This window comes from Stigmatopora nigra, chromosome 15 (assembly GCF_051989575.1).
Source record: "Stigmatopora nigra isolate UIUO_SnigA chromosome 15, RoL_Snig_1.1, whole genome shotgun sequence".
NCBI lineage: Eukaryota > Metazoa > Chordata > Actinopteri > Syngnathiformes > Syngnathidae > Stigmatopora > Stigmatopora nigra.
Genome location: NC_135522.1, coordinates 9,912,501 through 9,932,197, shown reverse-complemented (window position 1 = coordinate 9,932,197; position 19,697 = coordinate 9,912,501). Strand labels below are relative to the sequence as shown.

Genomic DNA, 19,697 nt, shown 5'->3' with positions numbered 1-19,697 from the left:
TCAATCAAATCTGCCAACATTTCAGTATCGTTACTTTGATACTGAACTCTAAACTTTTAACAATCCAGCTTTCCAGGGAGAAGAAAAAGGTTTAGTTTTAGCTGGTGCATGCTGGGTAACTATAGCCATTACGAGTAAGATGAAACGATGTTGAGCGCTATGCCAACACACTGACAAGCCGACCAATTATTTACATAACAGCCACCACCTTCTCAGGTAATCTGCTGTTTTGATTCAGTCATCATCCAAAGTACACCCATTGATAATATTAATATTATCAACAATGATAAGGAAAAGGCAGTTCTTTAAAAAAAAATCTTATCTTACACGATATTTGCCTGCCCCTCCTGCAGTTAGGCCATGGATATAAAAGATATTGGAGTACATCTTTTAAAGTGTATTTTTTACCCCCTAATCTTTTTCATGTTCAAACAGTGACTTCTGTCTTGCTATTGGTTGGCAGACCCTTGTGTTTGGGGTGCACGTGTGGCGAGTGGCCATAGCCAAGCGGCTGAGAGAAGAGCTCGGGCAGCGTTTCAATGCTGAACTGCCTTTTGTTGGAGTAGGCTTGGCGTCGGCTGTTGGGCTGATGGTGCAGCGGTTGGTGATGCTGCTGCTGGATAGTGTGGTGATGCTGCGGGGCTTGAAGTACCATGTGGGATGCGGCCGGACGCTGGACATGGCTCTTGGCGGGGTCCCAGGCTTTGAAAGCCGAGCCTGACGTCAACGGGTGGGTGTTGGTTTTCGATATCTTGGGCTTGGGTACCTGCGAGGCATTGATTGTAATGGCCAGCGGTGCATGGATGTCGGGCGGTGGGAGGAAGGATTTTTCTTTTGGGTGGAAGTTGATTGGCTGGAAAGTGGGAGGAGACTGGCGGTGGGTGTAATCTACCATTGGGTAGCTCTTGTAGTAGTCTCGAGGCGTTGTTTCTGGAATAAGAGGAGACAGAAAAAGACAGGAACATTATGAACAGAACTTTTAATGTGACTTTTTTTTCTATTCATTGTTTTTGTTTGAGATGTAAAGAACACTGATTTACCTATTGTTGAATTGTGCTATACAAATTTAGCTTGCCTTTGGTTTATGAGTTTAATTTCTTCTTTGACCCAATTTAATTCAAATAATAAATGGGATGCCCTGGTAGACAAATGTGACGTGGGGTTATGGCATCAAACCTACACCGCTCAGATCGAGGGTTCCATCCCAGGTTCCAATTTTCCTGTGGGATATCCCCGGATTTGTGTGGATTTTCTCCGGGTACTCCGGTTGCCTCCCACATCCCCAAAACATGAATGAAAGGCAGGTTGAACACTCTAAATTGCCCCTGGGTATGAGTGTGAGTGGAAATGGTTGCCTGTCTCCTTGTGGCCTGCGATTGGCTGGACACCAATTCAGGGTGTCCCTTGTCTGGTGGGGTATGTTACAGCACTGACTATGACCCTTGTGAGGATAAGCGGTATGGAAAATGAATGAAATGCTATAAACTAATTCTAGCACCACAAAAACTATGGCATGATTGGCAGTCCTTATATATCAGATGCAGAATTTAAAAAATCCAGTCTGCTGATTTCATTTATTTTTTTTAAAAGAGCCATGATAAATTTGAGTGTGTGTGTTTGAGAGAGAATGAAAATAAGAGAAACACGAAACAAGCAAAAAGCCACGTTATATATACAAAATATGAAAAGATGCAGAGAGCCGCATTCATTTTGGCTGGGAGTCGCATGCGGCTCGAGAGTTACATGTTTGACACCCCTGGCCTAAACTGAAACATGCCTTTAATGATGAATAATAGTGTTTAATTCAAACAAATGAAACATAAAAGATAATGCAATTAAAATCCTTGCATTATATGTAAATACTGTATTTAGTGGAGTAAACGTCTCTATTGGAAATGTGAGATTACTCATTGGCTGACATTGTCAGAACTAGACGTCCAATGTATTTGGAGTGGGAGGGTTGACAGTTAGTAGTGAAGGAACATTATTTCACCGCTACCCTTCTACATCAAATGCATTGGATGTCTACATGTGATTAACTCATTTAGAGTTTCTATTTAGATTTTAAGAGCCACATGGTGGTACATACAACAAACAAAACAAGATAAAAATATAATGAACAAACATTAATTTTCTGCCTCCCTCCCAGTTTGAAATAGATTGTCTGTATACCAGTGCTGAATTCACAAAAAATAACAGCAGGATGAAGAATGCAAAAAGCATGAAGAAAAAAAATAAAACAATTGCTTCTTAAGAAAACAGCACCCCCCAAAAAAGATGTCGAACATGATGATGAAGGAGTAATGCACAAAACTGTAGGGATTGAAAGTAGCACGTGTTCATCGTGTCATGTTGGATTAGCGCAAATTCTTTTGAGAAGAACGCAACTCTGCTGCTGTTTGGTCATCACCGCTTCGGCCCCTTCACCCCACAACACACACATGTACATCGCACGCAGGCACGAACACCCACTTGCCTAAAGACACCATCAACCTTGTTTTCCTCTTTTATGAATAATTTCCTTCCTCAAGAAAAACAAGCAGTTAGAAAAAAAGGTGTAAAATTTCACTATCCCTATACACAATGCTGTAGTGTGATTTTATGTAACCATCATGTTGTTCTAATAGTATAATAAAATATTAATATTCTGATATAAAATGGACCATATATACAACACTACCATGTGCATAGTGCACGTGTTTATGACTTTGTCTGCACAACCTGCAACTCTTAACTCAATGGAAGCCATTGTTCATTTTGTAGCTATTCATCTTATGTAGTAAATAATTTAAACGTGTGTCCAGAATTGTTCATTGGTCTTCTCGGCACCTTTTTTTAGTAGGGAGTATTTTCTTCCTTCCTGATTCTGTTCTTTTTTTTCCATGATAAATCAAATTATAGTTGGTCTATAAGTGCATGTGTATGTCTGCTTATTTGTACCGTATTTTCACGACTATAAGGCGCACTGCATTATAAGGCGAACCCTAAACGAATGGCACATTTTCATTTTTTTCCATATATAAGGCGCACTGGATTATAAAGCGCCTTGTCTATTTTGGAGAAAAATCTAAGACTTAAGTGCGCCTTATAGTCGTGAAAATACAGTACGTTTTTTTGTTGTTGGATTTTTTGTTTTTATTCTGCGTGTAGGCCACTATTGGTTGAAGTACTATTGTTCATTCAATATATTTTTTTTGCATTTATCAGTGTCAGTACAGATTTTGTTGTTTTCCAGCCTTATTCCATTTCAAACTTGACTGTAGAAGCTAAATACCGTATTTTCCATATATAAGGCGCACCACATTATAAGACGCATCACATTATAAGGCGCACCCTCAATGAATGCCACATTTTGTTTTTTTTCCATATAGAAGGCGCACTGGATTATAAGCGCCCTGTCTATTTTGGAGAAAAATTTTAGACTTTTAAGTGCGCCTTATAGTCGTGAAAATACGGTAGTTTTAAGTAAATCTTTGCACAGTGTGCTAGTGTCTCTCGGGGAGGCCAGAGGGGGAGTTGCAGGATAGTCGCCTCACCCTAATGCTATCTAGTTTGCTCTTATTCACCATTAATACCTCACCTGAGCATGCATGCAAACTTTTGTTGCAGTGACAGAAACAGTATTCAATGATTTGTTTCTGAATTGATTATGTGAGTAGTATGTATGCATTTATTTATTTATTTTTTCAAATAAATCCATTTTGTCATTGTTGTTTACTTTTTTTTTTCCCAGGCTCACGTTTCTATTTCGAGAAAGGTCAGCTGTCAATAACTGTCAGCGTTACAGTGCCTGAGCTCAGGACAGATGAGTGTAACCCATCTATAAATATGTGTTGATCCCAGTTGTAATCAATGCTGGACATCCTTGGTTTCATAATGCTAATGGACTATTAATGCAGTTCAATGTTATGCATTACCAAATTTATAAAAAGAGAAATTACAGTGGATATAAAAAGTCCACCCACCACTGTTTCAATGCCATGGATAATAATAATTTCCAAACCCTTTTCTTCATTTAGATGACATAAAAAAAAAAATTAATTACTTTGCTGCTTATCTCGTGTTGTAGAGTATGTTCTTTTCATTTGTATGATTAGTATGCATCATTTACTATTTTAGCTTGTCATGCATGCAAATACATCTGCCTGACAGCCCATGTATTTAAAGTCAGTGAGCAAAAAATACTTACCTACACCCTTGAGTGAAGAGTACTTATTGAAACCAATTCCCAGGTTGTTATGAGGGTGAGACAAGGCCATTGCTGGACCCAGAGGAGACAGGGCTGCATTATTCAAATGGTTATGATCTAAAAGAAAAACACATTCAGAGAAAATAATTACTACATAAAGTTAATGTACCATATATTTATAGTTATGACTTGAGAAAGCTAGTTCACTGTGTTGTACTGCTACAAGAATAGAGCTTTTTTGTTGGCATGCCTAAAATGATGATCTAAGGCTTCATAGCCATTTGTACTTGTGTGTCAAGCCTATTACATCATTCATCTGGAAATGATAAAATATAGGAAAACAGCCTTTGGAGTTGAAAACTACCAAGGACATAACAAAAAACACGTCACACACTTTGACAACTGAGAGGCAAAATGATGACTGTGTCATCATTGTCAAGAGGTTTCACAGATATTTGACCAATGTTTGTAAGTAAATAATAAGTAATGTCACGATTTCTGTTTTTGTTTTAGTTTTTGAAAATGTTTTTTTTTGGGGGGGATGCTGCAAGGGTGATGACTCCTCAGAGTTATGAGATCGAGAGTTCAACCCCTAGTGGGTTCCGACCCTCCGGTGTGGAGTTTACATGTTCTCCCGCGGGGCCCCTGTGTGTTTTCTCCGGGTACTCCAAACACTCTAAATTGCTTCTAGGTATGAGTGTGATTATAACACCTTGTCTGCTACCCAACGTCACTTGGGAGAGGTTCCAGCACGCCACCAGGAACCTTCTGAGAATACGATACAGAAAATGAATTAAGGATATAGGTTTTTAATGTGCGTCAAGATGTGGAGGCCAGAGAAATATTACCGTATTTTCACGACTATAAGGCGCACCCCATCATAAGGCGCACCCTCAATGAATGACATTTTTTCCATATATAAGGCGCACTGTAGTATAAGGCGCACTGTATTATAAGGCGCACTGTATCATTAGGCGCACTGTCTATTTTGGAGAAAATTTAAGACTTTTAAGTGCGCCTTATAGTCGTGAATATACGGCAATTGCTATTGAATTCCAGGTATGAAGCACTCACTACACAGTCACCTCTAGAGCCAGCCATTGTTGATGTTTTGGATTTTTTTGTATAAAATCTTGCAGTGGGGGAGGAGCTATATGATGGAAGATTTTGTAAACTAAGATGGCATCTGCATATTTAACAGTATTGTTTCAGTTCATGTGTTTGTGTTTTTTAATATCCGACAGTGGTGGCTTTTCGTTTTTCGTTTTCTGTTTTTTCCATATATAAGGCGCACTGGATTATATGGCGCACTGTCTATTTTGGAGAAAATTTAAGACTTTTAAGTGTGCCTTATAGTCGTGAAAATACGGTACATTGCTTTGATAAGCCAAGTCTATTATTTTTTAATCAACACATGCTGGAACTGATGGAATTTAAGCATGATCTTAATATGACACTGAAAAGTGCATTTTTTTCAATTTTACCCATTCTCAACTTTTGAACCTTGTTGCTAATGTTCACTATAGCTGTTTTCATCCGTTGTTTTACAACCACAACAAGCAGCTGTTACCACCAATAAAGCTCTCAAAGTCTCCGCATGCTACCTGCACATCACCAAACACTCGGAAAACAAATGCGGGGACTATTTCATGAACATTTATGGAGCATATAATAGGTAAAAAGCTCTGGGGCAAGAATTGAATTAAAATGACATGGAATGTTGTATACGTGCACCCATGAAATTATGTTACGTGCAATTGTCATAGGCAAAAATCGAAATAAGGTGTGTTTATAATTTAGTTTTTTATTTAATTGCAAATTAATTCAAGTTACTTCCAAGAGAATGACTCACATCTTCAATACACATTGTGGCTGTTTTCTAGTTGCCTGTACTTGCAGCTTGTAACATGCAATGCTACACACGCTAAACTATTATGGGGGGGAGGTACTACGAACGAGTGCTCCCGGGCCGGATTTAATTGTATTTGACAATCTTTGTGCAGTTTAAGGTGCAGGACTTAACAATAGGATAAGAGCAGTAGAATAAGAATGAGTATAAAACTATGGTTGGTTGTTTTCATGCTTTGGTGAAAAGTACATATCGCACAGGATCAGCATGTCAAGTACTCCAAATTATGTCATTTTTGCACTATACAGGTACTGATAGTATTATCGGTGAAACACAAGTTGTAGATAAAGAAAATATAAAATATGAAACATGCCTTTTAATCCGTTATACCTTCTAATTGGTCTCAGTAGAGGCCTCTGATTGGCCCATCCTAATAAAATATATTTAACAAAACTGTTATCATTAAACCTGTGATTGAACCCATCAATTTCAGAAATGTGAGGCAGAGGAAAATTAAGGAGTTAAACCATAAATGTTGCGAGTGACCGAGTTGCAAAATCCTCAGATGATATGCTGATGTTGCATCACTAATATTAACAGGTTTTCTGAAGCATGCATGTTACTATCTCCATGAACATTTTAGTTGTGGGCAGAACTGCAGAAACATTGGGGAAAATAATCCTATCTTATTCCACTTTATTCTCTCCATTTATTGACCCATAAACCTAAAACTTATGTCCACCTTCAGCACCGAGCCTCAAAATCTTATTATTTAGAAAAGCGGTAGATCACAGGTGTCAAAGTGGCGGCCCGGGGGCCAAATCTGGCCCACCGCATCATTTTGTGTGGCCTGAGAAAGTACATCATGAGTGCCGGATTTCTGTTTTAGGGTCAAATTAAAATGATGAGTATAGATGTATATTAAATTTCCTGATTTTCCCCGTTTTAAATCAATAATTGTACATTTTTTTATTTTTTAGTTTTAGTTTAGTGTTTTTAGTTCTAAAATCATTTTGTAAAATCTAAAAATATATTTAAAAAAAGCTCAAATAAACATTGTTTTAGATCTATAAAAAAACTGAATATTCAGGGCTTTAAATCCAGTTCTTTTAATCCATTTATAAAAAAATCTAAATATTATATCTAAAATGGTCCGGCTCACATGAAACCGAGTTGACGTTAATGTGGCCTGCGAACAAACCCGAGTCTGACACCCTTGTGGTAGGAGGAGATGCAGGAAAACTCCATAGAGCGAGCAATGTGACACCAATACTGACTGATTGAATTCAAAACGCAACTTCTCATGTAATTGATATGCAGTGATGACACGCCGTGTGTGGTGAACTCAGCTGCAGGGCACAACTGTGTGATGTAATTTTCTGTGTAGTTTATTGTGTGGGTAGTGAGACCTGCTCTTCCAAAATACTAGGCATTTAGCATCCACAAATTAAGTACTAGAGCAAAAAATGTTATATCTGACTGCAGTAAGAGCTCTTTGAGTGCTTCTTGATACCAGTCATGAAAAGAAAGGATGGGCTGTTTGCTCTTTAACTGTTCTACATTCTCAAGCATTCTTCGAGTAAGCCAGGAGTGGAAATAATGGGACAGACAGGAAAAGACAAAGATGAACAGAATCAGAGCGGGGTTTAGTAAGAGCGAGAGAATACAGGGGAAAAAAATCAACTAATTGATGGAAAGATCCTTGGCTAGTCTCCAGTTTGACCACAGGGCTGTTCCCAGCCACCAGAGAGCTTTAGAAAGTGTGGCAGAGTTATGTACGGTTCTTTTTGTGTGTGTGTGTTTCCGGTTCTAGGTGCTCCTACATTCTCTTTTATTTTTTATACATCTGTTGAATTATTTCACTACAACTAGTTTTGCAGCAGTGCACTTTAATATAGTCAAGCTAAAAGCCGGAAAAGACAAGCTAATGATTTGACTATGCAATAAGCATCTTGTGTGAAGTCATTTGAGTTAAATATGTTATGACATGCCATGTTTTAAGCATCTATATTTTTATGTGTGTGTGTTTAAATGTATCTACGGAGTCTCACATTTTAAGAATGCTTTTAACACTCAGCTGATAGTAATCTACCAAAAATTACACTAGGGGACACACAAGAGTTTCTAATATAAAGCAGTAAGAAGTCTTTTCATGTACAAAATATAAGCGAAAATAGGATTTAATTATATGCCTTTAAATTTATTGGCACACCAAATTATAAGAACACGTGCAGGATGAATTGTAACTACCAGGTAGCAAAATAAAGGTTATCATGATTATGAAATACGCTCTGAGTCCGCGATAGCTGAAGCGTGAAGTAGCGAGGGAACACTGTATAACTATATTGTTCCCACTACTATAATGACAAAAAAACTACCATACTAACTATAGTTTAGCTAATATTAAAACAGTTTAATTGAGTAATTAAAACTTACACTTGGCCTCACTATATCTGCACTTTTGAAGCATAGACACAATTTACACTAATTTGAATTACAATGTAAAAAATTGACTGTCAGTCAATATGATGAAGATTGTTCATTGGAAAAAAACCTTTGTGGCTTTATTTATTCAATAATGTGAGCTTTTAGTCACAATATTGGCAACATGAAGATAAAAAAAGGACTTAATAATTTACATTTTCATTAGAACGATAATTAGTAAGCAGTGTCTTCATTTTCTGATCACAATACATCTTCAGCCTCTTCTACATTTCTTGTACTTTAAAGTGTAGTTCAAGATGCCTTCCTACTGTTTTTGTCTGTGTGGTACCATTGTAGAAATAATGTAGAAGTAAGAGAGGGCAAAAGAGAAAGAGGAGATTGAAAGGAAACTGTTTCCTGTGTTTTGTATTCTTGCATACATTTCCTGCAATGCCCCATTTTTTATTGTATGTGTGTTGATGAGTGTGCGCCTTCCTTTTTGATGTGCTATAGAGTATAGGAGCCCTCCAAGGAAAAAACACTCATACTTATTCAAATTTATGTTCATTAAAAAGAGGCAGTAGAGGCCAATGAGAACTTAATCAGTGTATGAATGTGATTCACAAATGACGCAGTGCATGGACAAAAGAAGAAACAGCCATTTGGGAACATGTTTTAGTAGAGAATAGATGTGTCCCAATTCAGGGTCTGCACCCTTTTTTGACGTGGGTGACAGATGAAAAAGATTACAGTCGAACTTTGATGTGTCTCATGGTCGCAAAAATGAAATTCATGTCCTTCTAGATGCAATAAAATCACATAAAAATAGCATAAAGTTATGAAACAATCACTGAACTTCAAATATTTTTAATGTATCAAGCTAACCTTTACAAAGTATAGTGACAATTTAGTATAATTTTATACCTCTAATTCAAAATATGGCGCTGGACATTAAAAATAAATGGAAAAACTAGCGTTAAAAATGCATTTTTACTTTCATTTATAAGTTAGATATTCTATATATTATATATGTATATTCTACCATTTAAAAATGATTCTTTTTCGCCATTAAAGTAGCAAAAAAAGCATTTGGCTTTTAGCCGAGTTGAATTGTGCGACAAAGTCCGAAATTGGCTCAAAACGGCCCACAAGGAGGACCTGTTCTAATTGTGTAAAAGCTGCACCTTTCGACTTTGAATGGGTTTTAGACAGTTCTTCACGCAGTCTTGACACACTCCTGCACACCCTGAATCGGGACCCAGCTAATGACATCATTTACATAAAGCACTGTGAAGGTAAATGTGACTGCCGAAGTACGTGAGTTGGATTTTGAATGTTATGCAAAAGTATGCACTTCAACCTGTATGCATGTGTGTAGGCCAGCAGGGTTCACCATCAAAGATAAGGACTGCTGCAAGAGCTCCTATTAGCTTCACTCTGACATGATAACTGAGATGCAGACATATACGGGATATAAAGAGGAAGATAGATGTATGAGAGTTGAAATGCGTAGGTGGTATCGAGAGGGAAAGAGCGACCTGCGCTGTTTAATGCATTAGGAATGAAGAGCTCAGGCCTGCTCTCTACGCACTCATGACCACCATTGATAATAAGTCAAGTGGCTTTTATTGTATACAGTTGGAAAGTGGAAGCTCTCAGACTGAAAACATTCTGAGTCATATATCTGCAAAATAAAAGCGTAAAAAAATAAGATTGTTCGTTTTGTGCTATCACAATAAACCTAATCTTGATTTTCGAAATAAATGGGACCATATTTTGTGCTATTTTTACACGATATACCACATAAATGTCGAAAAAGGTTCATCTGTAGCAAACATAAAAACAGAACAAAAATGCAAAAGGTAGGAGTTGCCGTTTTTTGAGGTTGATTGGGGAAAGGTCACACAGTGGAACAAAACAACAAAATCAATCTGTAACAAGATACATACATTCATTCATTCATTCATTCATTCATCCATCTTCCATACCGCCCATCCTCGAAAGGGTTAGGGTATGGGTGTCAAACTCAATTTTTGTTGCGGACCACATGAGAGTTTGGATTACATTAAGGGGGCTGTTATGTCTTCCGACTGGGCTGCCAAAATTAATCGGTTAATAAATTGACAGCTTTCTCGATTGTGCTAATCGATAGATCACTTTTGGACATTCAGATTAGTACAATTTTTTTGCAATTATTGATTTAAAATGAGAAAAAACAAGAAATAATTTACAATTTTCATTTGAATTTCGTAATAAAACAGAAAGTCGGCACTCATGATTTACTTTCCCGGGCCACACAAAATGATGCGGTGGACCAGATTTGGCCCCCGGGCCGCCACTTTGACACCAGTGGGTTATGGGGTCGCTGGAGCCTAACCCAACTGTCTTTGGGTGAAAGGTAGACTGCACCCTAAACTGGTCACCATTTAGATTTAGGGCACACAAGATGCATAACATACATAAGGTTCCTTGGTTTGATTCCCGCTCGGTCCACCTGTGTGGAGTTAAGTTGCAAACTGCATAGATTTTTTGATTGGAAATGTTTTTTTAGAATTGTTGTTGACACAAATTTGATTCTATATGAACCCTCTCATTTCAAAAGGATTTGACATCTAGCACCTTTAATGGCAGCCAAAGAGTTAACTACCGCACTATATTCAATACTCATTAATGAGTAGTCTAGTAATAAATTATAAATATGCTTTGTACCGAGTGCTGCTGCCTGTATTTTAGTCACCTCTGGGCGAGTTTGAGCTACAGCGTTGTCCACAAGTTATTTAAATTCTCCAGGGACATACTAATCAGAGAGACTCAATGCAGCGCAATATTTTTTCCATATTTATGTTCAGGCAGCAATGCCTCCAGTGAAACACTGGGAGTTTACGTAATTCAAAAGGCAACCTGAGTTTACCTTGCACATCGACAAATTTCTTATTCTCTCTTTCCTTCATTTGCTTCTGGATACACACTTCCACCATTTATTAATATATTTGATCATCTCAATGTTTAAGTGCTTCAAATAGAGTTAATGGAGTCTTTTTAGTCTCCCAATTCCAGAAACTTTGCTTTTTTTCCCCACACCTCCTCCTCTGTTCTAGCACACAATTTACAGGGTAACTCAAGGCTTATAACCCTATTACGAAGTGCAGTAAAATAGTTTGCTTGCCCAGTCAGCACTTTATATACTAATCTAAAAGGCTTGTGTGCATCTGTAAGAGTGAAAAAGATGTTAAATAAAAATAAAAACCGGATGAGCAAGCAATGATAAACAGGTAAAACAAGGCATTGAAGACAGATTTTTGTGGAAGACATACATTGGGGAAAACAATGAGAGTAAGCCAATTTGAAAAATATTGTTTATACATAATGTCTTTATTTGCTACCAATTAAAATTTCTATTAGTATAGGATTGTGTTTTGATGATTAAAGGCAAAACGATATGACTTACAATGAGATACTCTACTTTTTTGCACCCGCCCTAAGGCAGGTTTTTGTGAAAACAGGGCAAAACTGTAAAGTTCCATCAAAATTTGACGAAATATTCCACATGCATTTTCAATGGCCCCATTCACATTCCACTCAGTCATACCCATCTCAACCCAGGTGCAACTTAAAATTTGGTGTGCCTTATAGTGTGGACAATACAGTAAAAGAAAGTGACCAAAATCAACAAGAAATGAGAAAGCATCCACATACATTTTTTCCTCCATAAATTCCATCTTCCAGTTGGAATTTATTCATTTTAATTAAATATTGTTGTACCCCTATTTACAAAAAAAACTAATTCTGCAAGTGCGAAATTTGAAAGCAACCAAATCATGATGATTTCAAAATAAAATACAGGATGCAAGTTACAAGAGGAAGTTTAATTTTTTTTAATTTCACGTTAAGTTACTTTGAATTAATTTGACATCTAAAGACTAAATATTTCCATTAAGTTTTCATAACCCGAATATTTTGTCTGTAGAAACATTCTTACGTCATGGTACCACTAAATCACATTATTCTTCCTATTAAAAAAATAACAATCTTATTTAAAGACTACTACAAAGGGTAGTATTTTTTATGTACTCTGCATGAATTAATTCTTGACTGTCACTTCTCCTTCTTGATGTACAGAGAAGTACTTTTATGGATCTAAAGTCCCCGGTTGTTTTCCTCAAAGGAAGCCTGACTTATTATTTCCTCCTTCTGCTCTCTTCTTTACTCTTTATTTCTCCATAACTAAACAAAAAAGGTGATCCTATATAGACCAAAGCCTCTTGTCTCCAAATTCAATTGGTCAAGAGGGAAATATTCCAGTATCGTCATCCTCAAACGTACAATATATTTAGGCATGCATAAATCATCAAAAGTTTCTATCAGCGTCATATGTAGTGTCTACACGAGTGTCTATATAAGCCAGTGTTGTATAATCACCGTGTAATCATCTCTTGCTCACTATAACAGCTGCAGATATTTCAACGGCGGTGAGGGGGGGGGGGTCTATGTTATGCAACAGGACTCAATTTGGACCCAAAATTCATAAGCCTCATTTGCCCCGATTACTTTGCTAGGAAGGACAATGACTTAAGATTTCTGATAGAATGGCACCGTTTCTATCTCCAAAACTATTATGTCTGCTATCTCACTCAAATTTGCTCATATATGTTAACTTCCTTAAAGACTAGCTTTTTTCAGGGTCTTGTTTCCTACAGTCTTTTGGTGCACATCCAAATAGATAAAATTATATATTATTATCTATCATATTTTACACTACACTGAACATGATGTGGTCAAGCTGTATTATAAATGTGCTGACTTTAGCGGGCTGGAGTAGATTTAAAATGTCCTCTTTACAAGGGACATATGGGCAACACTAATAGAGGGTTTTCTGAGTCACATTATTGTCTTTATATATTCAGACAAGGGTTGACAAGGAATTCAAGATTAACGTTCTACTTGTACATATATTCATTCAATCCTCATTTAATTTTGCTTGTAACATTTACGAATGAGACCATAAAAATCCCTATTCATTTCCAATGGCAAAAAAGAAGTATATTGTTCTACATTTTGTATCAAAATCATGTAAATATCCCCAACAATTCAGAAGCTACACAAATATTGTATACAGATTTTGCAATATAGTTCCACTCAATTCCAATGTCCCCATTTAAAATGGGAAGAAATTATATATAAAATGGAAGTAACCTGAAAAAATAACCAACACGATCTATAAAACGTGACCCGTGAAACCCTAACCCTAAAATCAAAAAGTGATTCAAATGACCAGAAAGTGACATTTAAGTAGCCTAAAATGAGCCAAAATGTATAGTCATTTCCCACCATTGATGACAGACAATTTATCAAAACTAAAAAGTCGTATTAAGGTGGCCATTGAGTTATAAGTGACCCAAAAATACCCTAAAAATTTAATACAAAGTGTGTTAAAATCAACAGGAATTAATCAATGGGTAAGAGACTAAAGTATCCTGACACAATTTTCCCAGAAATTGCACCTTATTGGTGCAAAGTACTTTATTTTAAATGCTATTTGTAAATTATGACCAGTGCCAGGGATTAAAAGCCTCCTTGTTCACAAACCCACCCAAGCTTTGACCAGAGGCGTGTATTGTATCCATAAAAGATGTGAGCAAAAAAAACTAATTGAGGACTCTTGCCTATTCATATAGTCTCTTTCATTTTTCTTCAACTAGGTTTCTCCATATTCATGGATATAAGGACTGTTGAAGAGAGATAAAACAGTTTGGCATAATTTCCTGCAAGTTTGCTTCATTTTTCAACCATCATAATTCCTGAAATGGAGATTTATAACAATAAATTGTCATATTTTGTATTACGATTATAAAAAATACCAATGAAAATTAATCCAACAATAAAATATAATCAAAATGAATACATTTGGTTGTACCAAGAATATCATACGTGTTGAATGGCAACTTTGAAAGAGGATTAAACAAGAAATTTTAATTTATAAATGAATGATATTTGTGCCCTCCTCCATAATCTGGTAATTTCATATAGCTAAAAACAAATAATATTATAACAACAATACATATCTAATTAAATAAAATATTCGTTGGAAAGAAAATAGTTTCTCATCCATTTAAAATAAATTGTTTTTATCAGCAATGAAACTTTTGAATATTACTATTGACATAATATGAAAATGTTCAAGTAGAAGTCGATAATAAAATGTCAATGCCACATTTGATACTACAGTAAAAAAACAAATTCACTGTTGTTTTGTAAATTAAAACTCTTTAAATTAGTTCACTAGTAGACATCAGACCCATTTGAAATAGTAGCAATGAGTGGTAAATGTTAAGAACAATTCCAGTTAAATGGATTGGATGGTTAGCTCAAGAAGAACTAGTGAGTTAAAAAGGGAAAACATATAATGGGGTTTTAATACTTTTGTAATCAAATATTGTATTCGGATACAACATTCTAGTATCCATACATTTGACAATCTTATTGACCATAATAGTTCATAATATTGATGATTTCATCACATTGTTTAAATATGTTTACCGTGCTACGCATTTAACCGAAAGGTGGAAATAATATGCATGTCCTCATTCCAACGCAGACGTTTTGAACAAGTCTACTTCAACATTTATCAACGATATGTAAAAGCATGGAGTCATTTTCCCCCATTTTACAAAAGTAAGAGGCTAGAGGGGTTTTATATAATGTATCCTTTCAGAAAGGAGATAAGGTTGTGGGGTGAGCACATTACGTTTCCTATGAAAAATTACAGTAAAGACCTTAGCTGCAGCCAATGGATTGCAATAAAGTAGTAAAAGTAATGTCTAGACTCTAGACGAATGAAAATTGAGCAATAACAAAGGAAGAGGGTCACTGAAAGACAAAACAGTACTATATACTAAATGGATGCTTTGCATGTTATCCGTAGGTTATGAGTTACACAATAGTCTTACTTCAGTGCCACTTTAATAGTTTTGAAGTGGGAGCAATCTCGTGTAATGTAATTTGATGTGTAACGCCCAATGACAGTGACACTATACTGTCTGTGTGTGTGTGTGTGTGTGTGTGTGTGTGTGTGAGAGAGAGAGAGAGAGAGAGAGAGAGAGTTAGAGAGAGGAAGAAAGAGAGTGTGAGAGAGTGAGAGTGAGAGAGTTAGAGAGAGGAAGAAAGAGAGTGTGAGAGAGTTTGTGAGAGAGTGAGAGAAAGAGAGAAACAGAGAGAGAAAGAGAGAGAAAGAGAGAAAGAGAGAAAGAGAGAGAGAGAGAGAGAGAAAGAGAGAAAGAGAGAGAGAGAGAAAGAGAGAGAGAGAGAGAGGGATAGAGAGAGAGAGATAGAAAGAGAGAGAAAGAGAGAGAAAGAGAGAGAGAGAGTAAGAGAGAGAGAGAGAGAGAGAGAGAGAGAGAGAGAGAGAGAGAGAGAGAGAGAGAGAGAGAGAGAGAGAGAGAGAGAGAGAGAGAGAGAGAGAGAGAGAGAGAGAGAGAGAGAGAGAGAGAGAGAGAGGAATACTCCGTCCTCGTATACTGGATAGTAGTGTAAAAAGTAAGCCAACAAACAAGATACAAGATCGAATGGAGACAGTCATTGTCATGCTTGAAATGTTCTTCAATTTAGAGACTAAGCACTTTACATAAAATCACTCTTTCTGCAATGTGTGTAATGTGTCCATGCATGTGCATGTGTATGAGTAGGGGTGGTCTCATTCGTATTCTTGCGATGAACCACAGCGGCTCAGCTCGCTGACTTTGCAAAGGCCCATAAAGCCCTCCTTTGGCCTTCCAACATTGTCTCCCATAACAAAACTTGGCAAGGTTGATAGCAGATATTAAGTGATTAAATGTGAGCATCAGTGGGGAAATGTTCGTTCAACTTCACAAAATCAAAATTAAAAAGACACTCAATAACGCCAACTTCTGTTTTCTGTTACAAACCTGTTGTTGTGGAATCAAGTTTAAAAGCTAAAATATGTACAAATAGAACATGCAACGTCCAACATTTTTGGATTTTAAAATTTCCCATGGAAATTGCGTCTGTCCATTTTTTGGATCAAGAGCTCTGTTTTGAGTTTTTAAGTATAAATCTCTCTCCAGTCTGCCCACATACCATGTCTAACAGAGATTTATGCTACACAGACATAAACTATGGGGGCGAGATTTCGGTGTATGTGTGTACCAACCCTTGCCGGTCGGTGTTTGACCTTCACATCATTTCCAAGCCTCTTTTACCACCTTTCAGGACCCATAATTTTGCTTCCATCTTGTGATGAATACCTGATTATCATTGTGGTCTGGATTTGTCATGTAAAAGGCCATCTGGGACTGTCGCCCCTGGATGTGTCAAGGGGGACGAAAAAGCTGATTGATCGATTCTAAGGGTCCAACTTGGAAACGTTTAAAAAATTCATGAGATTCAAGCACTCTTGCGAATTTGTATCTTACATCAAAATGCAAGTTCTATCAAAATTTAAGAAAAACAACTCTTTGTTTCCAATGGCCATATTCATTTATCAGAAAAATGATCCAATATAAACAGGAAATAATCTGAAAATGCCCTGATATCTAAAGGAATTCCCATAAATAACCGTATATAAAATATAATTGACATTTAAGTAATTTCTGTGAGAAAAGCTATCAAAATCATTTTTGTAGTGTGTATAAACTTGAATTGCTTAACCACACTTCTAAAAATAAAAATGAATATTAGTCCATTTAAAACCCAATTTTTTTTTTCAATCCGATTCTGACCCTCTAAAAATGATGTGATTATTTCCAATCATGTGATTAGATAAGCAAGTGACCAAAATACAGGACAGATTGAAAGATATGTTCCTTTTAAAAATAAAACGAGTGTTTTAAGGCTGCAGATAACGTAGAAAAATGTTGTCCAAAACATGGCATGCACTAGTTTTAGCAAGAGGCTGGGGTTGCATGGAGGTCACACACAGACGCAAATGATCCAGGTGGAAGGTGGTCTCCCAGTGCTCACATAGTAGTGTCCATTAAGTCTAGTTATAATCCCTAATGCCAAACTCAGGTCAATCTTCCGCTGAGAAATCTAGTGTAACCTTCGGTCAGGTAGAGGATAAGCGTTGCTACAAACGTGAAGGGATTGTAAATGAACTTGCCCACTGTAGCGGAAGAGTCACGGGTATTCAGTCCACTATGCATTCTGCATAATGATTTTGCATTGATGAAAAAGGATCTAAGTATGTCATAATCATACAATATTAAAAAAAATCCCCAAAATTGAACTACATATTACAATCTAAACTATCACAATACCTGACTTTAACATGAATTGAAGTTTAAATGTATTCATTCATTCATTTTAGATTGCTGGAGCCTATCCCAGCTAACTATGGGCACCAGGCGGAGGTGGACACCCTGAATTGGTGGAATTGGTGGCTAGCCAATGACAGGGCACAAGGAGACAGACAACTATTCGCGCTCACAAATAAATAAATAAATGAATTCATGTACACATCTATTTGTGCATGCCTGGAGATTTTTTTTTTTAGATGGCCCAGTGACACACACACTCAAGCAATGTACGGTCACGCATGCTGTGTGAAGGACGTCAGCTGTTTCTCTATGCTTGACATTTCTGTTGCTCTGCAGCCAACACATGGATGCTGTCCACTGACATTTTCTTCTGTCTGTCCCTCTCTGTCGGTCCTGTCTCACTATCTGTCTGTGCACACAAAATAATTACGCTGTTTATTTATTTTTACACTTTCTCTACTACCAGACTTTCGCCATCTGGCATCCTTGGTATCATGCTTCGAACCTATTTAAGATTTTATTCCCTAATTCCCAAAATGTTTCTCACCTGATTGTAAGGTTGTCAAAAGTGTTTAAAAGTATGGTACAGAAACAAGAATTCACATAGGGTATTTGAGTGCTAAAGTATAGATACTCATTGGCTACTACTACTATTAATACTATTTGTTTTTGCAGAGCAGTAGGTCACCAAAAAATGTTTTCACATAGGGTACATTGGATTTTGCATTACTCTTGATATGAAGGAAAAGTATTTTGTCCTGGAGGCCCAACGACTTGAGTGGTTAGCATGTCGGTCTGAGAGCTCTGGGGTCCTGGGTTCAAATCCAGGTCGGCCCATCTATTTGAAGCTTGCATGTTCCTCCCAGGGCTGCGTGGGTTTTCTCCTGGTACTCTGGTTACCTCCATCATACCAAAGACATGCATGGTAGGCTGATTGGCCGTAAGTATGAGTGTTAACGTGAATGGTTGTTTGTCTCCTTGTGCCCTGCGATTGGCTGCCCATTAATTCAGGGTGTCCCCCGCCTCTGGCCCGAAGTCAGCTGCGAGAGGCTCCAGAACCCCCTGTGACCTTAGTGAGGTTAAACTAGTTCAGAAAGGGAATGAATAAATGAATATTTTTGTCCTTTCCTTGTTAACTCATTAGCTGCTATTGACGACACTAAAAGTCCAGTCCATTTAAAGTAGGAGGGCTGGCAGCATACAATAACACTTCAAATGGAATAGAACTCTAATAATGATAAAGTATTTTAAAGAGTTTTAATTTTGTTTTCACGTGATTGTCCGTTAATAGTACCCATACAAGTTCCCCTATGTCTTCTCAGAATGAGACATCACAGCGAGTGACTGGCTGTGATTGAAAATCCTGTTTAGCCATGTTTCATTGAGCGCCTCTATTAGCCCCTGTCCCATTTTCTCTTCCCTCCATTTTTTTCTCTATTCCCGCAGGCGTCAAAGTTCCTGCGTGGTGGCCAACACTGGCCTCTCTTTGATCCCACATAATGCATTGTGATGGCTGTGTCAGCACTGGCCCTGATCTCACAGAAAACTCTCCAAGAAACAAGCTAAGATCAATAGAGCATTGCCTCTTGGGAAAAAGACTCTCTTCTCTATCCGTGTGATTATCATTATTTTAATATTTATTCTTTTCTTTTGTCATAAACTTTTTTTCCAGCTCTTTTTTTTCAGATCTCTCGTACTTTTTTTCCACTTTCTTTTTTTTTTTTACAATTTACCTTAAGACTTTGTTTGCGCTCATACTTGTAACTGCAGAAGTCCCCAATGGTTATAAAACAAGGTAAGGAGCTATATTATAGAAAATACTTTTGTGAATTGCTTTTAAACAAAAAATTCTATCCATGCTTTTACAACCACCAGGTGTGAAATTGAACAACCCGGGAGCTGTTTGCGCACCAACCTTAATAGGGAGCCGTGGGGGGGTTGTCAGCCCTGGTGAACATACACA

The 19,697-nt window shown here is 37.1% G+C and overlaps 1 protein-coding gene across 1 annotated transcript in view; it reads right to left on the bottom strand.

Moving 5' to 3' along the window:
- Positions 1 to 309: 309 nt before the first annotated feature.
- LOC144209080 (protein shisa-8) overlaps positions 310 to 19,697 on the bottom strand; it is a 62,816-nt gene continuing 43,428 nt past the window's right edge. Inside the window, exons 4-5 of the mRNA XM_077735275.1 lie at positions 4,190 to 4,306; positions 310 to 930 (exon numbers count right to left, since the gene is read on the bottom strand). Of these exons, the coding sequence (XP_077591401.1) occupies positions 428 to 930; positions 4,190 to 4,306 (620 nt within the window). The 3' untranslated portion in view covers positions 310 to 427. The remainder of the gene's footprint in view (positions 931 to 4,189; positions 4,307 to 19,697) is intronic.